Genomic DNA, 25511 nt, shown 5'->3' with positions numbered 1-25511 from the left:
TGATGATGATAATAATAAAAATAATAGCAACAAAAATAATAATAAAAATACTAATACTAATACAAAAAATACAAAAAATAATAATAATAAAATTAAACCAACAACTATTGACAACGATAAAGATAATAATAATGATAGAAAATTTAAAATCTCATCAAATATAAATAATGATGATAATAATTATATCACTGATACCACCGCCACTACCACCAATAATAATGACACTGACATTGGCAACACTACCACCATCGCCATTGACGCCGTCATTGCCAATGACAATGCCACTCCTCCTACTATTACCACCATTACCACCCCTACTTCAATCTCAACCACTGCCATCAGCAACTTTGCTGCTATCAATGTTGTGGCTACTACTACCACCACCACCACCACTACTGATGTGGGCAACATTGATACTTCCGCCATATATGCTGCAACAACAATAAACACTGCTGCGGCCAATAACAATAACAATAACAATAATAATAACAACAATAATAATAACGACAACACTAGCATCGATAATAATAATGCTAATACTGTCATCATAACCGATATTTCTTATCCGAATATAATCAATATCGATGATATAATTGAGAAAAATTCAATTATCAATAATATTACTACTACTACTTCTGCCACTACTTTTACCACTTCTTTCACTTCCACTATTACAAACAATACCAACACCACCACTAATTTTACAAACACAAATATTAACAATAATAATAATTATGTTAATCCATCAACATCAACACCATTATTATTACAACAACAAACACCAATTGATATTGTAAATAATCCAATTCAATATCAATATCTCATAATACAACAACATGATGAACAACAAAATCAACAAAATCAATTATTTTTATTGACCACAACATCTGCATCATCAAATATACCAACATCAGAATTAATAACAGCATCATCAACAATAATGGCAACGACAACGACAACGGCTACGACAACGACAACGACGTCATCGGCAATGACAACGTTAATGGCAGCACCATCCATGCCATTATCACGTTCACAGCCACCGTCACCGTCACCGTCACAGTCGCCGTCACCGTCATTGTCAATATCGACATCACCATCATTGGAACAATTATTAACATTGTCACCATCACCGCCGCCACAGCAATGGCAGCAACAATATATACAATATAAAAAACAGCAACTAGTTCAACAGCAACAACAACATCGACAACAATGGTGTTATTATCAACAAAATCAACAAGAACAGCCACAATTGTTGCAACAGCAACAACAGCAGCAACAACAACAAATTTGGTGGCAACATCATCAAAATCAACAGCAACAGCAACAGCAACCGCTGCCGCTGTCGATGCCGATGCCACCACCACCCCCGCCACCACCACCATTGGCACCATTAACAACAGCAACAGCAACAATAACAAATCAACAACATTTACAATTGTTGCAACTCCAGCAACAGCAACAGCAACAACAACAACAACAAGCTAATCAGCTTATATTATCTCATCCCCAACACCAACCATCATTCATTTATATGAATGAACCAAATCATCCCCAACAACATATCATATCACAAATGCAACATCAACAACAACACCAGCAGCAGCAGCTGCAACAACAGCAGCAGCAGCAGCAGCATCATCATCAACGACAGCAGCAGCAGCAGCAGCAGCTGCGTCAACGACAGCAGCAGCAACAACAACAACAACAACTGCAAAATCATACAACACAAAATGATACTAATCCAAATGACAAGATTAATATTAAAAATAACAATAACAATACTAATATTAATAGCAATAAAAGAGATAGCATAAAAAGCATATTTTCACCAAACTCTTCAGTTTCCGATTCGGAAACAAATGAATATGATAATAATAATATTAAGAAGAAGCAAAAACAAAAACAAAAATCAGTTCATAATACAGAAACCAATGATATGGCTGCCCAATTAATGGACATATTGGATGTAGATCAATTGGGTGGCTTGCTCGATGAGCTGCACCAATTGAGAACTGAAAATACAATATTGAAAAGCCAATTAAATGAAAATGATAATAATGATAATATCAATAATGATAATATACATAAATCAATTATAACATCCAACATGCCCATTATTAGGAAACGTATACATAATAAATCAAATGATTCAGATGAGGACTTTCCTCAGTTAATAAAAAAATCAAAAATAAAAACGCCATCGTCACCGCCACCGTTGTTGCAACAATCGTCGTCGGCATTGGATCGTCACCAACATCGACATCAATCAATCGCCAAAAATTACTATCGTGATTTGGTGATGGATGATCCAAGGCACCTTATATACAACACATGCCAATAACCCTATTCCCCTGTAAATAGCCCCCTCCCCCACATTAATGTAAATACTCCCCCTAGCTGTAAGACATAAAAACTGAATCTAAACTGCCACCAGGTTTTTCTTTTTTCCCTCGCAATCTACTTCATAATAAACACTAGTCAACTGAACATCAACATGATATTAAAAATAAAAACATTACACAAACTATAATCTTTAAAACCCGGATAAGCAACAAGCGCAGGGCAATAAACACTTGTAAACCTAATCATAATAATCCTAAGAACTTGTCAACCTTAGAATTAACCTCATAGAGTATAAGTAAGAAACTCTGTAACAAATCTGTGACAATAAAAATTAAAATTAAAATTAAAACTTTGGTATAAGTGGAAGTGAAGTGAATTTTGAAGTAATAATGCCGCCGAAAACCAGTGGAAAGGCAGCCAAGAAGGCTGGCAAAGCTCAGAAAAATATAACCAAGAACGATAAGAAGAAGAAGCGCAAGAGGAAGGAAAGCTCTGCCATCTACATCTACAAGGTTCTGAAGCAGGTCCACCCAGACACTGGAATTTCGTCTAAAGCTATGAGTATAATGAACAGCTTCGTGAACGATATCTTTGAGCGTATTGCTGCTGAGGCATCGCGTCTGGCGCATTACAACAAGCGCTCGACCATCACCAGTCGGGAAACCCAAACGGCTGTTCGCCTTCTCCTGCCTGGAGAGTTGGCCAAGCACGCCGTCAGTGAAGGAACCAAGGCTGTCACCAAGTATACAAGCTCCAAGTAGATTTCTCGCTTGATGGGCAGAATGATCGAAAAAAGGCCCTTTTCAGGGCCACAACATTATTTCATCAAAGACACCCATTTTTCAATAAAAGTAAATAAATTAATTGTTCGAAATCGTTTTTGTAAGAAACTGAAATTTAATTTATGTTGTTTTAGTATTAATATACTATATTATATTCTGATAATAAATAGCCAATTCGCGATCGCTATTTTAAATCCAATTAGGATGGATGGAATTTATATTTATACTGTATTAGCATTTATATAATATATTATATTCTTATATTAATACAATTTTCAAAATTACGATTGCTATTTTGAATCCAATTAGGATTAAGATACTCTTCTAAAATGTCAAGCTAAGCAAAATTGATATTTTTTCTCTTTAAAAAATGTATTGTAGCCCTGAAAAGGGCTTGTTTAATGTAATTTTAGATATCGAAATCTAAAATTGCGATTGCGAAACTGTACAATTATAATGCACATTATCACAATTTATTTTTTCGCTGCCGTGGTCTTAGCTTTCGGCTTCTTTGCGGTAGTAGGAGCTGGTGCTTTCTTTACCGTCTTCTTGGGCTTAGCGGATGCAGCTGGTTTAGCCTTTGGGGCTTTAGCTGCCTTTGGTTTCGCCGATGATGGCTTCACTTTTGTTGCTACTGTTTTAGCCTTAACGGTACCAGACTTCTTAGCGTCCTTTGCCTTGGCCTTCTCGGTTTTCTTCTTTTCAGCTGTCTTCTTGGTAGCCACGGCTTTTTTAGTTTTCGGCTTCTTGTCGGCAGCTCCCGCGGCCTTCTTAGTGGTGGCTCCGGTCTTCTTGGTCGATACCTTCTTGCTTTTAGTTTTTTTCTCAACAGAAGAAGGCTTCGGCTTGGGCTCCTTTTTGGCTGAAGCCGATAATTTAAAGGAACCAGAAGCACCCTTTCCCTTCGTCTGGATCAGCTTACCATTGGCCACAGCAGACTTCAGGTACTTCTTGATGAAAGGAGCCAGTTTCTGAGCATCGCACTTGTATGTGGCAATGATGTACTTCTTGATTGCTAGAAGCGAGGAGCCCCCACACTCCTTCAAATTCTTAATTGAAGCGTCTACCATTTGTTGAGTTGGCGGATGCGATGGTGGTGCTGCGGTCTTCTTCGCTTTTGTGGCAGCAGATCCAGTTGCCTTTTTGGCTGCTACTTTCTTCTCAGCCGGCGCCGGTGGAGCTGCCACAGGAGACGCGGATGTAGCTACTGCTGAATCAGACATTCTTTAAATTTTTATTCACAAAAATAAACTTTTTTTATGCAAAAAATAGCCCGCATCCAAAATCCCCTGTTCGGATGAGAATCGAGGAGGAGAGCAGTTTGACTATGTGTTTGGCACAGTTCATTTGTGTTACAAATGTTTTTTCAAAGGGTGTAATTGTTTTTCATTATTTTGTTCTTATGATAATAAAATTAATGTTTGTTTTAATTGCGTTTGAATCTGAAATATTCAAAATTTGAGATAAACCTTTCTCAGTTGCCGTATATAGATGCGATACTTTTTTTTGGGTACCCGAAAGTGCACGTTTATGTTAATATCTTAAATATTTTAATATCTAAAAATATAAAATTGTTGTATTTTTTGTTAATTTACTACTGAAAGTCTTAAATTGAACTTTCAACTACCAGCTATGCAAAACGTAATTATATTTTTATGAAGTATTCATACTTAAATATAGCTTTTAAAATGACCCTTTCCTGGATAAAATATGAACTTTCATTTGACATTAAGAAACTGTTTTCGTACTAAAAAATATTCTTTTTCTAAAATAATATAAATTAAAATGTTTAATATTTGAATAAATCTTATCTATTTCCCATTCTGCATATCTTACAAATTCTAAATTAATTTTCGTCTCAAAAATGGATTGTATATTTTCCACTGGTAGCTCGAAGGTATACGTTGAGGCTAGTAATTTATATTCTGAATGTGTTCATATAACCAATAAACTTTTCTTACTTAACTTTTAGTTACCATATTAAAACGCAAAAAATAAACTACAATTTGTTCTTGGGACTAATGAATTTCATTTGACAATATTGTTTAGGTGAGGGGCCGTCGTGCCGCTCAGCTGAAGAGCGCATCCGCGCTGAAGAGCGCACCCGCGCTAAAGAGCGCACCCGCGCTGAAGAGCGCATCCACACTCGCCCCTCTGTGCCCTCTCTCTCGCTCGTTGGTTGTCGTCGATCGTCTCTTTTTGTACTAGTTTTTAAGTCAATCTCATGTAAGCAGCCGAATAAAGCTGACCGCGTTATACCATCCGAAAGACGCCCCCGACTTCTTATTTCAACATTCTAATTTTTTCTGGAATCTTTTTGCGGAACCACGCCCCCTACACATTTTGGTCCTTCGAGCCGGATAATTACTGGATTTTCTTCTGCCAGCAGTTCTCGGCATTGTTCCGCCAAAAGATAAGTACATTTTTCCGTCCCCATCTCTCTGCCGGTCTTCAGCAGTGATCCGAACATTAAATTTCGTTCACACTGCTGCAAGATTGTTTTTCCCTCCGTGTCAACTCCAAGTCCGAGTTTTCCGACACAACGGCAGGTTGAGATTTTCTAATAATTTATAATAATCTTAAAATTCGGCAAATTTTTCTATCCGTCTCCGTTTTGTGTGCTGCCCATATTCCTCGCCGTTTTCGGCCTCTCCGTTATCCATTCGCTTGCCAACTGTCGAGGCATATGTGCATCCGCATACATACATACGCACATACATATTTTTTTGGTGCAATTAATCCGCGAAAAATTCGCAAGTGAACAGTGAAATTGTGTGGTGACAAAAAGAAGGCATAATTAATATTGGCCACCGGTGTGAATTTGTTCCGGAATTTCCAAATTCACCGAACAGTCTGCCGCTGTCGTAATATTTGTTTTTATCTTCCTCAATCAGTGTCATTTTTTACACCACATAACTTTTCTGTTCCCCCAATTATACAGTCCACTTATCAAAGCTCTACTGTGCCAACACATGCCCACATGCCCTTACATATATCCGTACCTGCATGCATGTCCATATATTTTCTGCCTTCAATTCCAGGAAATATATAACCGATAAAATTTAACATATACAGTCCACTTATCGAAGCTCTACTGTACCATCATATGCCCCACATGCCCTTGCCCTACTTGCATGCATGTCCATATAATTTCCAAATATTTTCTGCCTCCAATTTCAGGATCGAACTACCGAACTGAGCGGACGTGCTTTGTCCGAGCTCCGGGAAAACTTCACTTCGCTTATATTATCGCCAATATAAGCGAAAAGACACTGAAATACAATTTATAAAAAGCGACAGACAAGCTTTTTTTTTTATAACAGTTGTAATGTGCTAAACCAAAACTAGTGCATTGTTGAAAAAAAAAATACGTACCACGCAATGAGCTCATTGAGCAACGACCAAAAGAACGAGCGTAGAAGTTCAGTGAACCAAAGAAACGGCTTCTACTCTTACTTTTCAACCCGCGATACCGAAGTGGAAAAATCGGCGCTTAAAAGCAACCCGCTGTTATTGTCGACGGCGACGTCATCGTCGTCGTCGCCAACGCTGTCAAAAGACGTCATCATCCGGTTTTATGGGTCACTTTTGATGTGGACCTTGTCCGTCTCATTAATAGACGCGCCTTATATCGTGTGGCGTATCCATCATGGTGGTACTGTAATTGGATTAAAAATTCAATTACTTGAAAGTATATATAAGGTGCGGAAAAAAGTTTTTTGTGTAAAAAAACCGCAATATAGTTGAATGGTTTTTTGTGAGTGTTTTCATACTTAATAGCTAAAAATTACAATAATATTACAAACTACTTACTAAGTAGTAGGGGGGGGGGGGGGGGGGGGGTATAAATAATAATTATTAATAATTATTAATATTTTTACTTGTTACATATATAGTATAGAGTATTTCTATAGTAGAGAGTAGAGAGTATAGAGTATAGTTTTTAGGATATAGTATAGTAATGGATATAGAGTATTTCATTTTATAGTTTGGCAACAGACTAGACCTTGATTTGGGTCAATAGAGTTATTTTTACGATTGTAGAATATGAGTTTATCGTTAGCATCATATATGATTTTATGTATGTTTTTGAGATGATTATAATGATTGGGGGTTAGTAATTGTAATGGGTAATTATAAGGTATGGGATATTGTGGTATATTGTTAGTTGTTATATATTTTTCCAATATATTAATTGCTTTAATATCGATTGGTTTGATTTTGGTACGGTGATATAATTTTATATTGCTTATCTTTTTATGTTTTGGTTCATTGTTGTCATTATTATTATTGTCATTATCATTATTATTGTATTTTGTTATAATTGTACGAATAATTTTACGTTCAAGACGTCTGATCTTTTCCATTTGTTTCGAGGCAATGCTCATCCAAGCTGGATGGCCATATAATAATAGGGGTTGTAGTAATTTTTTGTATGCCATTATTGTAATTTTATTTTTATAATCTGTAGATTTTAGCAATTGGAAGATGATTTTTAATTCTTTAATTTTACCTTTGACGGTATTTAGTAGATGATTAATATGCTCATTAAAATTGAGCTGAGTGTCATAGGTGATGCCTAAATATCTAATTTGGGTTCTATTCTCCAATAATACGTTATGATTAATATAAATTTTTGGTATAAAATGTTTGGCATTTTTGTAAATGTGTTTTATATTAGGACCTTTGAGGATTATGCTATTACATTTGTTAGGATTGATTTTAAGTTTCCATAATTGAAAATAATATGATAATTGATCTAGATGTGAGTTTATTGCGTTTTGTGCATGTGCCATTGAGGCATTTGAGCATAGTATAAGTATGTCATCGGCATATAATAGCTGTAATAGCTGAGTGGTACGGGTATTGGTATATTCGGGTATATCGGCTAGATATAAATTGAATAGAGTTGGGGCTAATAGAGAACCCTGCGGCACCCCGGCTGTCACATGCCTCACGATCGAACATTCATTCGTATCCGTAGAGGATACGAAGAATGTCCGATCGGTGAGGTAACAGCATATGAGACTGGCCAATGATGGATCAAAATTGTAACCTATACTTAATTTATATAGGATACCCTTGATCCAGACTGTATCAAAAGCCTTTTCAAAGTCCAGACCGCATGCGATGGACGCCTTGCGGTTATATATGCCGTCGTATATGAAATTATTGGCCGCTAAGAGTGCATGATTGGTGCTAGTGAATTTACGGAAACCATATTGATTGTTTTTTAATATATTATTATTGTCGATATGTTGATTAATGCGTTTTAATATTATTGCCTCGTATAGCATTGCCAATGCTGAAAGTATGGCAATGGGACGGTAACTCTTTAATTGGGTCGGATTCGTTCTGGGCTTGAGAATGGGTATGATTTTTATATTTTTCCAACTGGTTGGAAAATATGAATTGTTTGTACAGTGATTGAAAATTTTTGTTATATAATTTAATACAAATATATTGAGATTTTTTAGCAGGAAATTACTGGTACGATCCGGACCCATTGTTTTTTTATTATTTTTCATTTTTAATATTGATAACAGCTCATCGGCTGTGGTAAATCCAAAATCATTGGGATCGGCATTACGCCATTTACCATCAGCCGTACGATTGCTATCGAAATTTATAATATTTATATTATTCATCTGTATTAGATTATTATAATTATTATTTATATTATTTAAAAATTGATTATAATTTATATTATTATTATTGTTATTATTATTATTATTATTATTATTTGGTTGTATATTATCATTTTGTTTATGTATTTGTTCAAAATGCCATGCTAATGCATTAATTTTGTCAAATTCATTAGTTAATATTAATTTATTTATATTATTATTATTTATATTATTATTATTTATATTATTATTATTTATATTATTATTATTTATATTATTATTATTTGTAATATTATTATTTGTATTATTATTAAATGGTATATCAATATTATTGGCTTGTTCATTAGTTAGTGTCATATTTGATGGTAATGAGGCACGATTAATGTTAGGATTTAGATTTTGAATTGCCTTGTGGCTTAAATTGTTAATTTTTAATTTATCTAACTTATTGAATATTATCTTATCGTTTTGCTTTTGTATTATATTTTCAATTTGTGTATTGAGATCTTTGATTATACGCTTAATCAATTGTATTCGATGTTCGTCAATTAGGTTTTTATGTCGATAGACGTATCGTCTCATTAGATTGCGTTTATTTATTAAATTTTCCAATTTCGGATTAGGTTTAATATATTTATTTGGTTTATATTGATTTAATTTAATTTTTAATTTAGGTATTACTTTGTCCGTTTCAGTTGCCATTTGTATAGCGTTAGTTATATTATTAATATGTTGATCAATTTCATTATTATTTATATTTCTATTATTTATATTATTAATATTTAATTTATTGATATTATGAAGGATTAATTTATTATATTTAATTGTATTAATTTTATTATATTGATATATTACTTTATTATTATTATTGTTGTTATTATTATTGTTTGCGATTAAATTATGATTATTAAGTTGTAATTGAATTTGGATGGCGAGATGATCCGATGGGAATTCATCGATTGTCTTGCATCCGTTATTAATTGTATTAATATCGATTTTGGTCGTTAAGGTTGTTATAAATAGATCAATGGATGAGCTCATCCTTTGCCTGATTGTATGCCTTGTTGGCCGATCGGACGGAACAATTATAAGATCTGGATTATCTAGAATCCATTTATATAAGGTTCGACCGTTGGTGTTGATATGCATGGGATCTCTATCGGGTAGATTCCAGCTGGGATGTTTAGAATTTATATCACCGCCAATGATGATATTATCGGTATTTGGTATTTGCCTTAGTGTATCCATAAGTGTATTAAAATCATTAATATCAATTGGATCTCTTGGCCTATTATAAATGCTAGCTATTATTATATTTTGATTATTATTTTGATTATTATTCTTTTGATTATGGTTATTGTTTTGTTTATATTTGATTTTTATAGCTAAAACTTCTAAATGTTTTAGTGGTTTAATATTTATTATTTCATAATTTATATTTTTACTTATACAAATGGCAACTGTTGATTTATATTTATTTTTATACCCTTGCAGAGGGTATTATAATTTTGGTCAAAAGTGTGCAACGCAGTGAAGGAGACATCTCCGACCCTATAAAGTATATATATTCTTGATCAGGATCACCTCCTGAGTTGATATGAGCATGTCCGTCTGTCCGTCTGTCCGTCTGTCTGTCCGTCTGTCTGTCCGTCTGTCTGTTTCTACGCGAACTAGTCTCTCAGTTTTAAAGCTATCGTCTTGAAACTTTGCACACACCCTTCTTTCCTTTGCACGCAGTATATAAGTCGGAACGGCCCGGATCGGCCGACTATATCCTATAGCTGCCATATAACTGATTGATCGGAAAAGGTATAACTTTGGTGTTTTTAGAGTTAGAGAGTTTAAATTTGACACTAGAGCTATTTTTGGCAAAACATTACGTCATGCCAAATTTCATAAGGATCGGCCGACTATATCCTATAGCTGCCATATAACTGAACGATCGGAAATGACCCAACTTTCGTGTTTTTGAAGATAGAAAGCTGGAATTTAATACAGCTTTCTATTTTTTGTCAGTTAATCCAACCTACCGCATTTCATTAGGATCGGCCGACTATATCTCATAGCTGCCATATAACTGAACGATCGGAAATGGTATTTGGTAGAAATATCAACTTTCGTATTTTCGAAGATAGAAGTTTGGGACTTTTTTTAGATTTTGTATTGTAATAAATTGGATTATATATTCCTATTCAGATAAGGATCGGCCAACTATATCCGATGTTTGCGATATATATCCGGTTTTAACTGCAAGGGTATATAAACTTCGGCTCCGCCCGAAGTTAGCTTTCCTTTCTTGTTATTTATATTGTTATTGTTATTGTTATTGTTATTATTTAAATTTGGTCGTATGGCATTTGTTGTTTGATATATTATATTATGGGTTTTTGAATTGATTATGATATTGGGATTTAAATGATGTTCGGCTATTGCAATTACATGTGGATTATGTTTGGCTAAGAAATTTACAAATTCGGTACGTTTACGAATTGTGTAAATACCGTTAACATTAAGGGCCATGATTTTTAATTTCATATTGACATATTATATATAAATTCAAGTAATAATTGTCCTTTGTCATTTGTCGTTAATTGTTTATTATTGTATTTAATTGTTAAATTGCGCATCAATGTGATGCACGAGTTTAAGTCTTTGCCGTATAATTCACGAATATCATCATTGATACGTTTGAAATTAACTGCAGTTGTATTATTATTATTTATATTATTATGTTGTTGTTGTTGTTGATTAATATTAATATTATTTTTGTTAGGTTTTGTTATTGTTAATGGTATTATTGATGATGGTGATTGTTACCGCCGTCATAGACTTAAGTTTAAATCGTTAATATTAGTGTTGAATAATGTTTAGAATAAGTTCTGAAAAATGCTAGACGGAAGCTTATCGATAGATGAAAAAATGGCGTAAGAACGAGGCGTTTGCGATCGCTAGGTGAAGCTAACGAGGCGAGGGAAAACGACGAAGTTTTTTAGCTCGCGCGCCCAGCATTTGATTTGAATAAAGGAAAGAACAACCAAATCGATGTTTGCTTAAAGAATCGTGCACCAACCTCGCCCCGACCTCAACATTTCTAAAAAACTTCCTCCAAAACTTCCTTACCTGCGGACTAAGGCAGAAAAACAGCGTCGCGTCGCTAGCAGACAACAGCTAGACCGACAGGAGGCGACAAATTTTGGAAGTAACGAAAGTGAAGGCGTCGCGTCCCTAGCAGCCAAGGCTAGGTCGAGTTGAGCACGCTATTCTTGGGGAGAACCAGAACTCTTGCGGATAAAGGCAGAGGTAAGGCGTCGCGTCCCTAGCAGCCACAGGCTAGGTCGAGTAAGCACGCAGCCAAGAAGAAGAAAAGCAGACGCCATATTGCAAGCACGCCGGACGACGCGAAGCATGAACGTTGAAGTGTGCAGAATTTGCGAGAATAAAAACGAAACGGCGTCAGAAAATTGGGTACAGTGCGACGTTTGCGGAAGGTGGTACCATTTCGAGTGTGCCGGCGTAGAGGACGACATTGAGAGCAAGGATTGGAGTTGCGATTACTGTCTTGCGGGTTGCAGCCACATAGCACCGTTCAGCGGTATGCAAAGATCACCAGTACAGTCTCAAACACGTGAAGACGCAATGGATACCCCAGAACCGCACAGCAAAGCGCTAGCCGTCGATACGTTAATCGATGCTGCCGGCAACGGAGAGAACATGAATGTTCGGGAAGGAAATCCGGACACGAACAAGAACCAACTCTTGTTAGATATGCTCGAGGAGAAAAGAAAGTCTGAGGCAAAGTTCATAGAAGAAAAATACAAAATTCTCATGCAGATGAACCCCGCTGACGTAGCGGTAGCTGGGATGTTTCGAGCCACAGATTCACCTACAAGTACTCAAATAGCGGCCCGGCAAGCTATACCCAAGGACCTTCCAACATTCAGCGGGGATCCTGAGGACTGGCCGTTATTTATCAGCACATTTGAACACAGTACGACAGCAGCGGGATATACGAATGTGGAAAACATGCTACGTCTGCAAAAGTCGCTTAAAGGGAAAGCTCGTGACTTGGTTAGAGATAAACTCCTACTTCCTAACCTAGTCCCAGAAGTCATCAGCACTTTGAAGATGTTCTTCGGCAGACCAGAGCACATCCTAGAAAGAATGGTGGAAAAGGTGCGAAGACTGGCACCACCCAAAGACAGATTGGAGGCGTTAATAGAGTACGCGCTGGCAGTGCGAAACGTCTGCCACTATGGAGGCGTGCGATCTGAAGGCGCATCTCAACAATCCAATGTTGGTCAAGGAGCTGGTAGATAAGCTTCCTAACCAACACAAGCTAAACTGGGCAATGCAACCCCGCGACGATAGAGTGGCCGCAGTTAAGGCATTCAGTGATTGGCTGTATAAAATCGCAGAGGCAGCGTCATTAGTGGTGGCGCCATCGTTTTACAAAACGGGCGCAGTTAATTCACACAACAGTCGCCGCCCGGACAAGGGACTGGCAGATGAGCCTGGACCAGCACGAGGACAAACACGATCGAACGCGATCCATACGGAAGCAGCTCAGCAGCAAGTTCAACAGAGGTGCGTAGCTTGCGGCGACCCGAGTCACAACCCAGCACAATGTCAGGTATTCTCGAACCTTGACGCGGAGCACAGGTGGCAGGTAATCAGAGCGGGTAAAGCCTGTTTCTGCTGCCTCAAGGTACACCGGAACAGATGCCGAACCGGGAACTGCGGAATTAATGGCTGTACAAGGAGACACCATGAGTTGCTTCATACAGAATATGTTTCCAACACAATCGGTCAAGACAGACCACAGAGTCACGTGAGTACGCATCGAGACGACAATCACGGAAGTCAGTTCTTTCGCATCATTCCAGTCAAGCTGCATTACGGCAGCAGGCAGACTGAGATCTACGCCTTTCTAGATGAAGGTTCATCCGTGACCTTAGCAGATGCATCCGTATTCCAAAGATTGGGAATACAAGGCCAGGCAGCGCCAATGTGTTTGCAGTGGACCGCAGAGACGACTCGACTCGAGAGTGGATCCGTAAAGGCATCCGTCCAAATCTCGGAAATGAACTGCGATAAGGTTTACTGGTTGAACAACGTCCAGACCGTTCAGAACCTAGCACTACCGAGACAGACAGTCAACATGAAGGAGCTATGCGACAGATTCCAGCATTTGAAAGACTTGCCGCTACGGTCCTACTCTGCCCAGCCGACTTTGCTAATCGGAACCAACAACTGGAAGCTAGCAGTTCCACGCAAGATCCGCGAAGGAAAATGGAACGAGCCGATAGCATCGAAGTGCATGCTAGGATGGAGCATCCAAGGATCGGCGAACCCACAACGATCCATTTTCATGCACCACTGCGACTGCGACTGGCAAGAACTCCATGATGACATCAAGGAACATTTCAACCTGGACGCGCTCATACCACGAAAGCTATACTCAGCTGAAGATGAGCTGGCAGTGAAAATTTTGGAAAGCACCTGCCAAAAGAAGTCCGGAAAATATGAAGTTGGACTTCCGTGGCGCGGCGGTATCGACAAACTCCCTGAGAGCCGGAGTAACGCTCTGAAGCGGCTTACCTGCATGAGGAAAAAGGTCTCTCAAGAACCAGATCTGTACGAAAAGATTGACGTCCAAATCAGGAATCTCCTAGACAAAGGCTACGCGGTTAAGCTATCCGAGGAAGAAACCAGCCGGGAGAACAGCCGTACATGGTATCTGCCGATATTCATAGCGCTGAATCCAAACAAGCCGAAAAAGATAAGGCTTGTATGGGATGCAGCCGCAAAGGCACACGGATACGCGCTAAATGACTACCTACTCAGGGGACCAGATTGCCTGAACCCACTCATAGACGTCTTGCTAGCCTTTCGGGTCAACAAAATAGCGATTTGCGGTGATATTGCGGAAATGTTTCACAGGATCAACATTCGCGAGGAGGATATGCAGGCGCAGCGATTTTTGTGGTATGACAAAGGCAGCGACAAAGTACGTCACCTACGTCATGCGAGCTATGACTTTTGGGATAAGCTGCGCGCCGTTTATAGCGCACTTTGTTCGAGATAAGAACGCGGAAACCCACAAAGAAGAGTTCCCATTGGCCTTAAACGCCATCCAAAGGGCGCACTACGTTGACGACTTCATCGATAGCATGAGGAACGAGCAGGAGGCCATTCACCAGACAAGTCATAGAAGTACATCGCAGAGGCGGATTTGAGATCCGTAACTGGTCGTCGAATTCGGAAGAAGTACTCAAAAGCTTGCAGGATAATGGCAACGCTGAAACCCAAAAGCCGGTGGATTTTTGTGCAACAGAAAAGATACTTGGCATGTTCTGGGACCCACATAATGATATGTTCAAATTTATCTGCAGATTTTCAAGGCTGAAGCGTGATGTGCTGGCGGAAAACGCAGTCCCTACCAAGCGAGAAGTATTACAAGTTTTGATGTCGATCTTCGATCCATTGGGATTCTTATCATGCCAAACGATCGGACTAAAAATACTCCTCCAGTCCATATGGCGGCAAAAAATTGAATGGGATCAGGAGCTACCTGAGAGAATTCTAGAAGAATGGCGCCAATGGAAAACCATTTTGCAAGACATAAGGAGTTTCGAGGTCCCTAGATGCTTTTCCACAGCCACATCGGAGCCATGTCAAATTGGACTCCATACATTCGTCGACGCCAGCGAGCAAGCATATTCTGCAGTCTGCTACTTGCGCGTGGCAACGGATGACAGAGTCGTCGTATCTTTGGTGATAGCGAAATCTAAGGTGGCACCTTTAAAACCACTTTCGATTCCGCGGATGGAGCTGCAGGCAGCAGTTATGGGAGCACGCTTAGCCCAAAAGGTGCTGAGCACACGCAACCTCCGAATTGACAACGCCACATACTGGTCGGACTCGAAGACAGTGCTGCAGTGGCTAACAATGGACCCCCGCAACTTTCATCAGTTTGTGATGCACAGAGTCGCCGAAATTCTGGAAACAACACTGGTCGAGCAATGGCGGTGGATTCCTTCAAAGCTGAACGTAGCAGATGGAGCTACCAAGGTCACCGGGCAAACCCAACAAGAGACGTGGATAACGGGCCCGGAGTTCCTGAAGACCGATGCGAGCAACTGGCCAATATCCAAGAAGCAGGAGAGCATCATCGATACCTCGGAGATCCGGAAACATGTGATGACGACGCATACGAAATCAGTGGTTATGTTTAACGCGCACGATTTCTCAAATTGGCGGCGGTTATACAGAGCAGTGGAGCTAGTAATCCTGTTCATCGATCGGCTGCGGGCGAAATGTGCCGGACAAGATATGCCAAAAACCACGACAACGGCTCATGTTAGTAAGGCAAAGATGCTGCTATATAAACAATCTCAAGCCATCGCCTTCGCCGCAGAAATGAAAACGTTATCCGCGGGACCGGCGCTCCTCAAGGGAAGCAGATTGGCCGGATTGAACGCGTACCTGGGCAACGATGGAGTACTACGAACTAGAGGCAGATTGAACGCGGTTGACATAGCTGAGGACGCCATCATACTAGCTCCAGAATGCCGAATAACCAACCTCATAGTTAGAAGCTTCCACGAAAAGTACCACCACCTCGCTCATGAGACTGTAATAAACGACATCAAAAATTCGTTTTATATCAGCCGGCTACGAGTACTGCACAAATCTGTGCGAAACACATGCCAACGATGCAAGATCGACAGAGCGGTCCCCAGACCACCCCAGATGGCACCGATCCCGAGGGCAAGAGTTGGAAGCTTCGAGAGGCCGTTCACCTATACAGGCGTCGACTATTTTGGCCCGTTGTTGGTGAACGTCGGCCGGCGCAAAGAGAAGAGATGGGTAGCTCTGTTCACCTGTCTTACGTTGCGCGCGGTGCATTTTGAGATCGCCTACAGTCTAGATACTAGTTCATGTATCATGTGCCTAGCCAATTTTATGGCCCTTCGAGGGACACCGAGGGAAATATTCTCAGACAACGGTACGAATTTCAGAGCCACGGAAAAAGCCGTGCGCGAGGAGCTGAAAAAGATCGAGCACGATAAGATCACTATTAAGTTCGACGGCATAAAGTGGCGATTCAACCCACCAGGAGCACCGCACATGGGTGGAGCATGGGAGAGACTCGTCAGGACAACGAAAGGAATCTTGAAGAACATTTGCCCAAGTTACTCTTTCAACGACGAGGGGTTGAGAAACGCACTGATGGAGGCGCAATTTATCATCAACTCGCGACCTCTCACGTTTGTAAGTTTGGATTCAGAGGATGACGCCGCCCTAACTCCAAACCACCTGCTGCTAGGATCAGCGAACGGATACAAGCCGCTGCCGAAAGAGGGAATGAATCTGAAGCGTAGATGGAACGAGACTCAGCGCTTCGGGGACCGCTTTTGGCAACGATGGGTTAAGGAGTATGCACCCGTATTAACCAGGCGCACCAAATGGTTTGAGAAGGTGCCTCCAATCACCATCGGGAGCATCGTCGTAGTCGTGGATGAGCTTCTTCCCAGGAACCTGTGGCTAAAAGGACGCGTGACTGACGCAGTGATGGCCAACGATGGACAAGTTCGGCGGGTGACAATCAAGACGCAGCATGGCGCTATAGAAAGACCAGCAACAATGGTAGCAGTTCTGGACGTCGGCTTGGAGAATGGTAACTGACCACGGATCGGGATCAATTACGGGGGAGGGAATGTTACCGCCGTCATAGACTTAAGTTTAAATCGTTAATATTAGTGTTGAATAATGTTTAGAATAAGTTCTGAAAAATGCTAGACGGAAGCTTATCGATAGATGAAAAAATGGCGTAAGAACGAGGCGTTTGCGATCGCTAGGTGAAGCTAACGAGGCGAGGGAAAACGACGAAGTTTTTTAGCTCGCGCGCCCAGCATTTGATTTGAATAAAGGAAAGAACAACTAAATCGATGTTTGCTTAAAGAATCGTGCACCAACCTCGCCCCGACCTCAACAGTGATGATGATGATTGCTGTTGTTGCTGTTTAAATAATGATGCAAACGATATATTAGATTGTATATTTGCATAATGTTTAATGGTACGATTTATTTTGCTATTATTTATATTTTTAGCCTCTTTTAATTCTTTAGCTTTTTGCCTTTTCATGATTAGTTGTTGCCTTATTGGGCAAATTCTGGCATTGGCCGTATGATTACCTTTGCAATTGATACAGACTATCAATTGTTTGGTCAATTGCATTTGCTCAGCATTGTTGTTATCATTAGAATTTAAATTTAATTGAATTTTACATTCGCCAGGTAGATGCTCTTCGGCACATTTAACACATCTGTATGCTATGTTGCAATTGGCGGCCACATGTGTAAAACGTTGGCATTTATGGCATTGTAGTATATCTTTGGGATTTGGTTTAAATTGTTCAATGCTGATGCGGCAATTGAGCAAACAATTGATATTTACAATTTGCTGGATATCAATTGTTTTGGCCACTTGAAGTTGCCATAAATTATTCTTATATTCAACCAATTTGGTAATATTTATATTGTTAATTTTTTGTTTTAAAGCCATCGTTATGTCATCTGCATTATAGATGTTAGATGGTAATTTTTTAATTATCAGATTATAGGGTTTGAGATGTTTTGGGGTAAATGTGAAATGTTTAATATTATTAGTTTTTAACATATTAATTATTAAATCAGAATCGTTAAATGTATTTGTTTGTATATTTATGATATTTTTATTAATCATATTTAGTAGGAAATTGTTATGTTTCAATTTGTTTGCTATTTGTGTATTGAGAATTTTTAAATTTTGATTATAGCTTACTATTATTGGTGGTTTAATATTTTTCCTATTTATATTTACAGCAGCTGTTGCTGTTGTTGGAGTTGTTGCTGTTGTTACTGTTTTAGCAGCTATGGCAGGTATTGTTGTTGTTGTAGATGAATTATTTTTCTTATTCTTAATATTATTATTATTAATGTTAGTGTTGAGATTAGTATTATTTTTAGATTTTTTATTATTATTCTTTTTATTTTGTTTAGATTTAGCAGATTTGGATGATGCTGCTGCTGCTGCTGCTGCTGCTGCTGCTGTTGATGTTGATGGGCCCATTGCCAAATCAATTCCCCCATCATCATCAACATCAGCATCAGTTTTATCATTGTTGTCATCGTCGCCAATGCCAACGCCGAGTGCATTATTACTGCAGGAGCTATCATTTATATTTAAATCATCATCGGCAACGTCATCATCATCATCATCCTCAACAACATCCATCACCAAATCACGGTAATAATTATTGGTGATTGATTGATGACGATGATGATGCTGCTGCTGGTGCTGCTGTCGCTGTTGCTGTCGATGACGACCCAACGGCGACAACGACGATGACGATGGCGGTGGCGGCGATGGCGTTTTTATTTTTGATTTTTTTATTAACTGAGGAAAGTCCTCATCTGAATCATTTGATTTATTATGTATACGTTTCCTAATAATGGGCATGTTGGATGTTATAATTGATTTATGTATATTATCATTATTGATATTATCATTATTATCATTTTCATTTAATTGGCTTTTCAATATTGTATTTTCAGTTCTCAATTGGTGCAGCTCATCGAGCAAGCCACCCAATTGATCTACATCCAATATGTCCATTAATTGGGCAGCCATATCATTGGTTTCTGTATTATGAACTGATTTTTGTTTTTGTTTTTGCTTCTTCTTAATATTATTATTATCATATTCATTTGTTTCCGAATCGGAAACTGAAGAGTTTGGTGAAAATATGATTTTTATGCTATCTCTTTTATTGCTATTAATATTAGTATTGTTATTGTTATTTTTAATATTAATCTTGTCATTTGGATTAGTATCATTTTGTGTTGTATGATTTTGCAGTTGTTGTTGTTGTTGTTGCTGCTGCTGTCGTTGACGCAGCTGCTGCTGCTGTTGCATTTGTAATTGAATGGATGTTCGGTGGATGTTTTCGTTGCGAACATACCAAGGTGCCCCTGTGATAGTTCTCAAGATTTTTGATTGTGCGCGCTGTATGATGTCTATGTTGCTGCTGCTCGCGTTCCCCCACAGCTGGGAGCCATACGTCCAGATTGGCTTTAGGACTGAATTGTACAGTAGTAACTTGTAGTCCAGGCACAGTGGCGATCGTGAGTTTATGATCCAGTGGAGGCTGCTGGCTTTCAGTTTTAGATGCATCTTTTTGCATTCGATGTGCTTACGCCAGGTAAGTCGTCTATCAAGGTGAACGCCAAGGTACGTTATGTCGTTAGCTTGAGGGATCTGCATACCGTTTAGTAAAAGCGGAGGGCATGTTTGTCTATTAAGAGTAAACGTTATATGTTTACACTTTTGTTCGTTTATTTTAATGCGCCAGTCGGACAGCCACCTTTCCACTATTGTGAGATGATTAGCCAGTTGGGTTGTTGCCTGCGTTGGGCATCTGGAGCGACTAAGAATAGCGGTATCATCGGCGAACGTTGACGTTGTTAGTTGTGCGCTCGTAGGAATATCCGCAGTATACAAAACATATAGACACGGCCCGAGTGCGCTTCCCTGTGGAACTCCAGCTTCGATGGTGTAGTCGCCCGAAGTAGCTGCGTTGCATCTCACTGAGAATACCCTATTGAAGAGGTATGATTCCAGTAGCTTGTGGGTGTATGTTGGCAAATACGTTTTAATTTTGTGCATGAGTCCGATGAGCCAAACTCGGTCGAAAGCTTGAGATACGTCGAGGAAAATAGCGCTGCAGTATTCTCGTTGTTCGAAGGCTGAGCGTATTTCGGATGTTAATCTGTTCACTTGTTCGATGGTTCCATGGTTTCTTCGAAAGCCAAATTGGTGTGCCGGGATGATATTGCAAGCTTCCAGATATGGTATTATGCGAGTTAAGGATGTAGTCTCATGTGTGAGGTTGAAAAAATCGATTTTTTTTTTTCACACATTTCGATAGTATTGTTTATTAAGAATGTACTGTTAAAGTTTCAAATAAAAATATCAAATAATGACAGAGATACAGCCCATAATCGAGAGCGCGCCTACACCGAAAAGTATGAGTTTCTCGGTAGCGTCTATACTTTAAACGCGTTTTTCTCGGAACGACATTTTTGTGTGCGGCGCAGGTGATTCACAAAATTCTATGGTACCGATCTAGCTGAAATTTGGATATGTTGTTCTAAAAAGTAACACCTCTGTCCCGTACTAGAATCATTTATTTTTAATGATTAGTTTTTTTTTTATCATTAATTTAAGATAAATTTTTTAAATTTTTTAAAATTTTTTTTTTTGTGAGTTCGCCATTTTGTTGTTTATTGATGAAAATATTTCATTCTAGTACGGGACAGAGCCATAAGCTTACAAAACAATAATCTATTCTAATTTTTTCTTTCGGATGACTCTAGCAGTCGAAATCACCTGCGCCAGGGACCTACCTTTTTTTTTATATGCATACTTTGGCATGCTATAGTGTATTAAACTACACAAGAATAAATTAAACAAAATTTTTTCAAATAGTTTATGATGCCTATAAAAACATATGTGAAAATTGGAACGAACGCATTATTTTTTATTACAAAAAAAAATTTTTGAAATAACCTCTAAAAAGTAGGCCGGAACATGAGTCTACATCCTTAACAAGCATTTTTCAAACAGTTTAGACAAACTAGATAGAAGGCTTATTGGTCTGTATGATGACGGAATTGTGTGGTCTTTTCCAGGCTTCGGTATCATTATAATAATGGATTTCTTCCACTTTTTTGGGAAATAGCCAAGATTAATGATTCCATTAAATAGTTTGCAGACGACCTCTATAGCGCATTTTGGAAGTTCGATCAGCATCTTTGGGGTCAATAGGTCACCACCGGGAGCCTTTTTTGGTTTTAGCCCTCTTATGACTTTTTCGATTTCGTTCGGCCGGAATGGAGGTGCGGCTGGCTGAGGGGAGGACTCTGGCTGAATTACTGGCAGGAGGAATAAATTTGTTAGAATAAATAGTTTCAGCTCGGTCTTCGTTGCTGCGAGCCCAGCATCCCGAAGAGTTTCTTATCGGGGTGGTCGTTTCAATTGGGGCACTAAGATTTGGGTGGGCCCTCCCCATGGGGTAATTTGTGCTTGTTGGCGAGAGATTCTGGATGTACCTCAGCTGTGCATTTTCTTCCTGTTGGTGAAGAGCCTGGTCGAGTGATCGGGTTGCTTCCTTAAGGCGTTGTTTTGAAGCTGGTGATCTGCTGTTTTGCCAATCACGACGCGTGCGCCTCTTTTCTCGCACGTCTACTTCTTTCCTATGAGGAGTAGAGATTTTAGCTGCCGCAACGAGTACTTCTTCCAGGGCGCTCGTAGTGTAGTCGATGTCCGATTCCATGTTAAAATCCGGGGCGAGTTCTATGTGGGCACTCACGTACTTTTTGTATTTTAGCCAGTTTGTTTTTGTCGTCGTCAGACTGAAGGGGTGTTCGGTTATTTCTGGGCTTTGAAGAAGCGTTAGAAGCACAGGCGAGTGGTCTGATGATAAGTCCGAGACTGCTTTGGCACTTATTAGATTGCGAGGTATGTTTTTTGTCACTGCAAAATCAATAAGGTCTGGGAGCTTTCGTGAGTCTGTTGGCCAGTATGTGGGACTTCCAGGGGAAACGTAGTCCAGTTTATTTTTCACATTTATAATTGCATTGTACAATTGTCTTCCTTTGGGAGTCACTAGACGTGATCCCCAGTGCGTATGTTTGGCGTTGTAGTCTCCTGCGGCTATAAATCGATCCCCAAGTGAATTGTAGAAGTCCATAAATTGTCCTTCCGAGATTGAGAAGCGAGGAGGGCAGTAAACGGCAGCAATTGAAAGGATTCCGTTGCTTGACTGAATTTGTATCGATGTGGCCTGCAAGAAGTTTGTTGCAAACCTTTTGTGAAAATGGTGTTTAATTCGTTCTCTGATTAGAACTCCAGTTCCGCCGTGGGCTTTCCCATCTGGATGATCTGTGCGGTAGATTGTGTAGCCTCTTATATGAAAGTTGTATTTGCTTGTAAGATGCGTTTCCACCAGTAGCATAACGTCAATATGGTTTTCGGTCAAGAATTGTGACAATTCTAGTTTATGCCGTGAGACACCATTGGCGTTCCACATTGATATTCGTAGCGCCTGCATAGATTATTTGGACTGTTGTGCTACGAGCAGCTGTATCACCATGTTCTGGTTTTGAACAAGCGTTTGCATGGTCGTTTTCATGAATGACATAAGCTCCATCATACTTTGTTGGAGGGTAAGCATCATAGTTTTCGTTTTGCTGTGTGGCTGTTCTGGGGCCTGTTGAGCGCTTTGAGAGTTAGGCTGAATTGGAATTTCCCTTCCAGATCGTAGAGCATCGGCATAGGAGAAGCCGTTGGTGGTGTTTAGTGGACCGAATGAGGATCTCGCAGCTTTGGCGAAGAAGACGTCTGGCGTGGTTTTTGACGAAACGTACGCATTCTGTGGATTTTGGTTGCGCGTTGCGGTCGCTTGACGCATGCGACTCCTTAAATCCTTATACACAATACATCCTCTATAGTTTGCCGTATGGCTGCCTCCGCAGTTTCCACATTTCTTCACGGTACTGTCCTTGTTTGTAGTGCAGCAAGCGGACTTGTGGGCGTCCCCGCAGACTACACAGACAGCCCGAAGTGTGCAGTAAGACCTTGTGTGTCCATACTCTTGACAATTAGTGCATTGCACTGGACCGTTACGTTTATGTGGCTCTTCAACAGTGATTTTCCGATGCAAAAGATATTGCAGGTTGTAGATTGGGTGGACTTCGTTCTTCTTCAGCGACCTGCTTTCAGGCTCGAGCTCGACCTTGAAGAGGGGTTGTGGCTTTTTATCTTTATTTAGAATGTTAATAACATTCTTGGCGGCGAAGCCCTTTTCTTTAAGGGCGGTTTTTATTTCCTCGGCGGTAACATCAGGTTCTATTCCCTTTACTACCACTTGTAGGCCCTTACTGCTTTTCAGCTGGTACGTGTAATAGTTTTTCTGTACAGTGTCCAGATATTTTGACACTATTCGGAAGTGCTCTTCAGTCTTGGTTTGCACCTTTGTTTCATGGATGTTCCCTTTGATAAGCGGAACAACATGAAATTTTTCACCGTTCCCGATCAACGACGCAATTTTGTTGACCAGGGCACTCGAGCTTTTTTCCCTAATATAGATTGGAGGGGGCTTGGGTTTTTTTGCGGTGTCTTGGGCTGGTTGGTTTTCCTCAGCTAGCTTCCTGCAAAGCCATCACAGCAGAGCTCTGGAAGCGCAAATCTGTCTTGAAATCCTGAGCTATTTCACGCACCAACCGCTGGAATGGCAGTCTACGGATCAACAGCTCAGTACTCTTCTGGTAGCGACGGATCTCACGGAGAGCCACAGTTCCGGGGCGATAGCGATGGGGCTTCTTTACTCCTCCGGTGGCTGGCGCACTTTTACGTGCGGCCTTTGTAGCCAGTTGTTTGCGTGGGGCCTTGCCACCAGTCGATTTACGAGCAGTCTGCTTTGTACGAGCCATTTCAATTTCCAAATTCACTGTTCTCTTCGCGCCTCTAATAACACAATAAACGTGCTGCCCGTTTCGCTACCTCTTTATATACCAGAAACGCCGAGGGTTGAAAAGAGGGAGATAGAACGACATGCCATTTCGTCTATTGGGTTTACGAAGAGCGGGAAAAGCATATCGCTCCGAACTCTTCGAATTCTCGTTGAATCGGTATAAAGAGCGGTGGCTCCTTCCGCGTTAAGTTAGCCATACTAAATGACAAGTGCAATGTTTTCAGGTTTGGGTATTTACATTTGCCAATAAGAGTTAGAGCGAGAGCGAGCGTTAGAAATACCGTTAGACTTTGATTCTTAGAATTGAAAGGGTTGTGGTAACAAGTGTATATAAGAAGCGCTTTTTGGTAGTGTTGTGTAAATACTGCTCTTTTAGGTGAACATGTTCACTTGTTCTTTTTTTTCAAAAGAGTCAACTCACTCATATTGCTCACTTGCTCACTGTTCATTGCTCAGTTGCTCACTTGCTCACTGTTCATTGCTCAGTTGCTCATTGCTCAGTGAATTACCAAGCCAATGATTATGATTAGATTATGTTTCATAATTAATTTTCAAACTTACCGATATTTTTACATTTTAATTTGTGGCAAAACTTTTGCTCCCTTCATTGGGCATTTAAAAATAGTAAAACGAAATCCTTCATGGATAATTGAATTCCATCCATAATATTCCATTTTCGGTTTAAATTCTGTACTTATTGAATGAGAACAAAATGTGCAAAAAAGAGTAACTAAGCACAAATGAACAAGGGAGCAAGTGAACAAGTGAACAAAAATGAACAAGTGAACAAAAATGAGCAAAAATGAGCAAGTGAACAAAAATGAGCAAGTGAACAAAAAAGAACAAAAAGGAAGGAACCAGTTCGCTCACTCAGTTGAGTGAACAACTCTTTTTTGTTCACTCACTCATGAGCAACCCAACACTACTTTTTGGGTGGTCGTCGTCACTTGATCCTGACAATTGGTCACAGTTGGACGATCCGACCCTAAAAACTCTAAAGTGGTGAAAAAGTTAAAAAATAGTGAAAAAGTGGAAAAATCAAAAAGTAGTGGAAAAGTAACAATCAATAAAAACAGTGGAAAAAGTCCCAAAATAGACCAAAAATTAAAAATAATAAAAACAACAATATTGAAACAATAAAAAGTGCAAAAAAATTTATAAAAACAACAACAACA

The 25511-nt window shown here is 39.5% G+C and overlaps 6 protein-coding genes across 6 annotated transcripts; 4 read left to right on the top strand and 2 right to left on the bottom strand.

Annotated features, from left to right (window-relative positions):
* Positions 1 to 218: 218 nt before the first annotated feature.
* Positions 219 to 2347, top strand: LOC138927731 (myb-like protein Q). Its single transcript, XM_070282875.1, has 3 exons — positions 219 to 400; positions 915 to 1122; positions 1181 to 2347. The coding sequence occupies exons 1-3, from the start codon at positions 219 to 221 to the stop codon at positions 2345 to 2347; spliced, it is 1557 nt and encodes a 518-aa protein (XP_070138976.1).
* A 391-nt stretch (positions 2348 to 2738) lies between these two features.
* Positions 2739 to 3110, top strand: LOC122321224 (histone H2B-like). The gene has a single exon (XM_043210797.2). It carries the CDS (start codon positions 2739 to 2741, stop codon positions 3108 to 3110), a length of 372 nt encoding a protein of 123 aa, XP_043066732.1.
* A 484-nt stretch (positions 3111 to 3594) lies between these two features.
* Positions 3595 to 4383, bottom strand: LOC122321216 (histone H1-like). Its single transcript, XM_043210793.2, has one exon. The coding sequence runs from the start codon at positions 4352 to 4354 to the stop codon at positions 3605 to 3607; it is 750 nt and encodes a 249-aa protein (XP_043066728.1). The 5' UTR covers positions 4355 to 4383; the 3' UTR covers positions 3595 to 3604.
* An 8880-nt stretch (positions 4384 to 13263) lies between these two features.
* LOC138927730 (uncharacterized) lies at positions 13264 to 14994 on the top strand. The gene is made up of 3 exons (XM_070282873.1): positions 13264 to 13342; positions 13543 to 14765; positions 14845 to 14994. The coding sequence occupies exons 1-3, from the start codon at positions 13264 to 13266 to the stop codon at positions 14992 to 14994; spliced, it is 1452 nt and encodes a 483-aa protein (XP_070138974.1).
* A 589-nt stretch (positions 14995 to 15583) lies between these two features.
* On the top strand, positions 15584 to 17446 carry LOC122321130 (uncharacterized). Its single transcript, XM_043210559.1, has one exon. It carries the CDS (start codon positions 15584 to 15586, stop codon positions 17444 to 17446), a length of 1863 nt encoding a protein of 620 aa, XP_043066494.1.
* A 6319-nt stretch (positions 17447 to 23765) lies between these two features.
* LOC122321235 (histone H3-like) lies at positions 23766 to 24320 on the bottom strand. Its single transcript, XM_043210808.2, has one exon. The coding sequence runs from the start codon at positions 24293 to 24295 to the stop codon at positions 24002 to 24004; it is 294 nt and encodes a 97-aa protein (XP_043066743.1). The 5' UTR covers positions 24296 to 24320; the 3' UTR covers positions 23766 to 24001.
* Between the last annotated feature and the right edge of the window lie 1191 nt (positions 24321 to 25511).

Source organism: Drosophila bipectinata, unplaced genomic scaffold (genome assembly GCF_030179905.1).
Source record: "Drosophila bipectinata strain 14024-0381.07 unplaced genomic scaffold, DbipHiC1v2 scaffold_77, whole genome shotgun sequence".
Lineage (NCBI taxonomy): Eukaryota > Metazoa > Arthropoda > Insecta > Diptera > Drosophilidae > Drosophila > Drosophila bipectinata.
The sequence above is the reverse complement of the archived record's forward strand: the minus strand, read 5'-3'. Positions and strand labels throughout refer to the sequence as shown.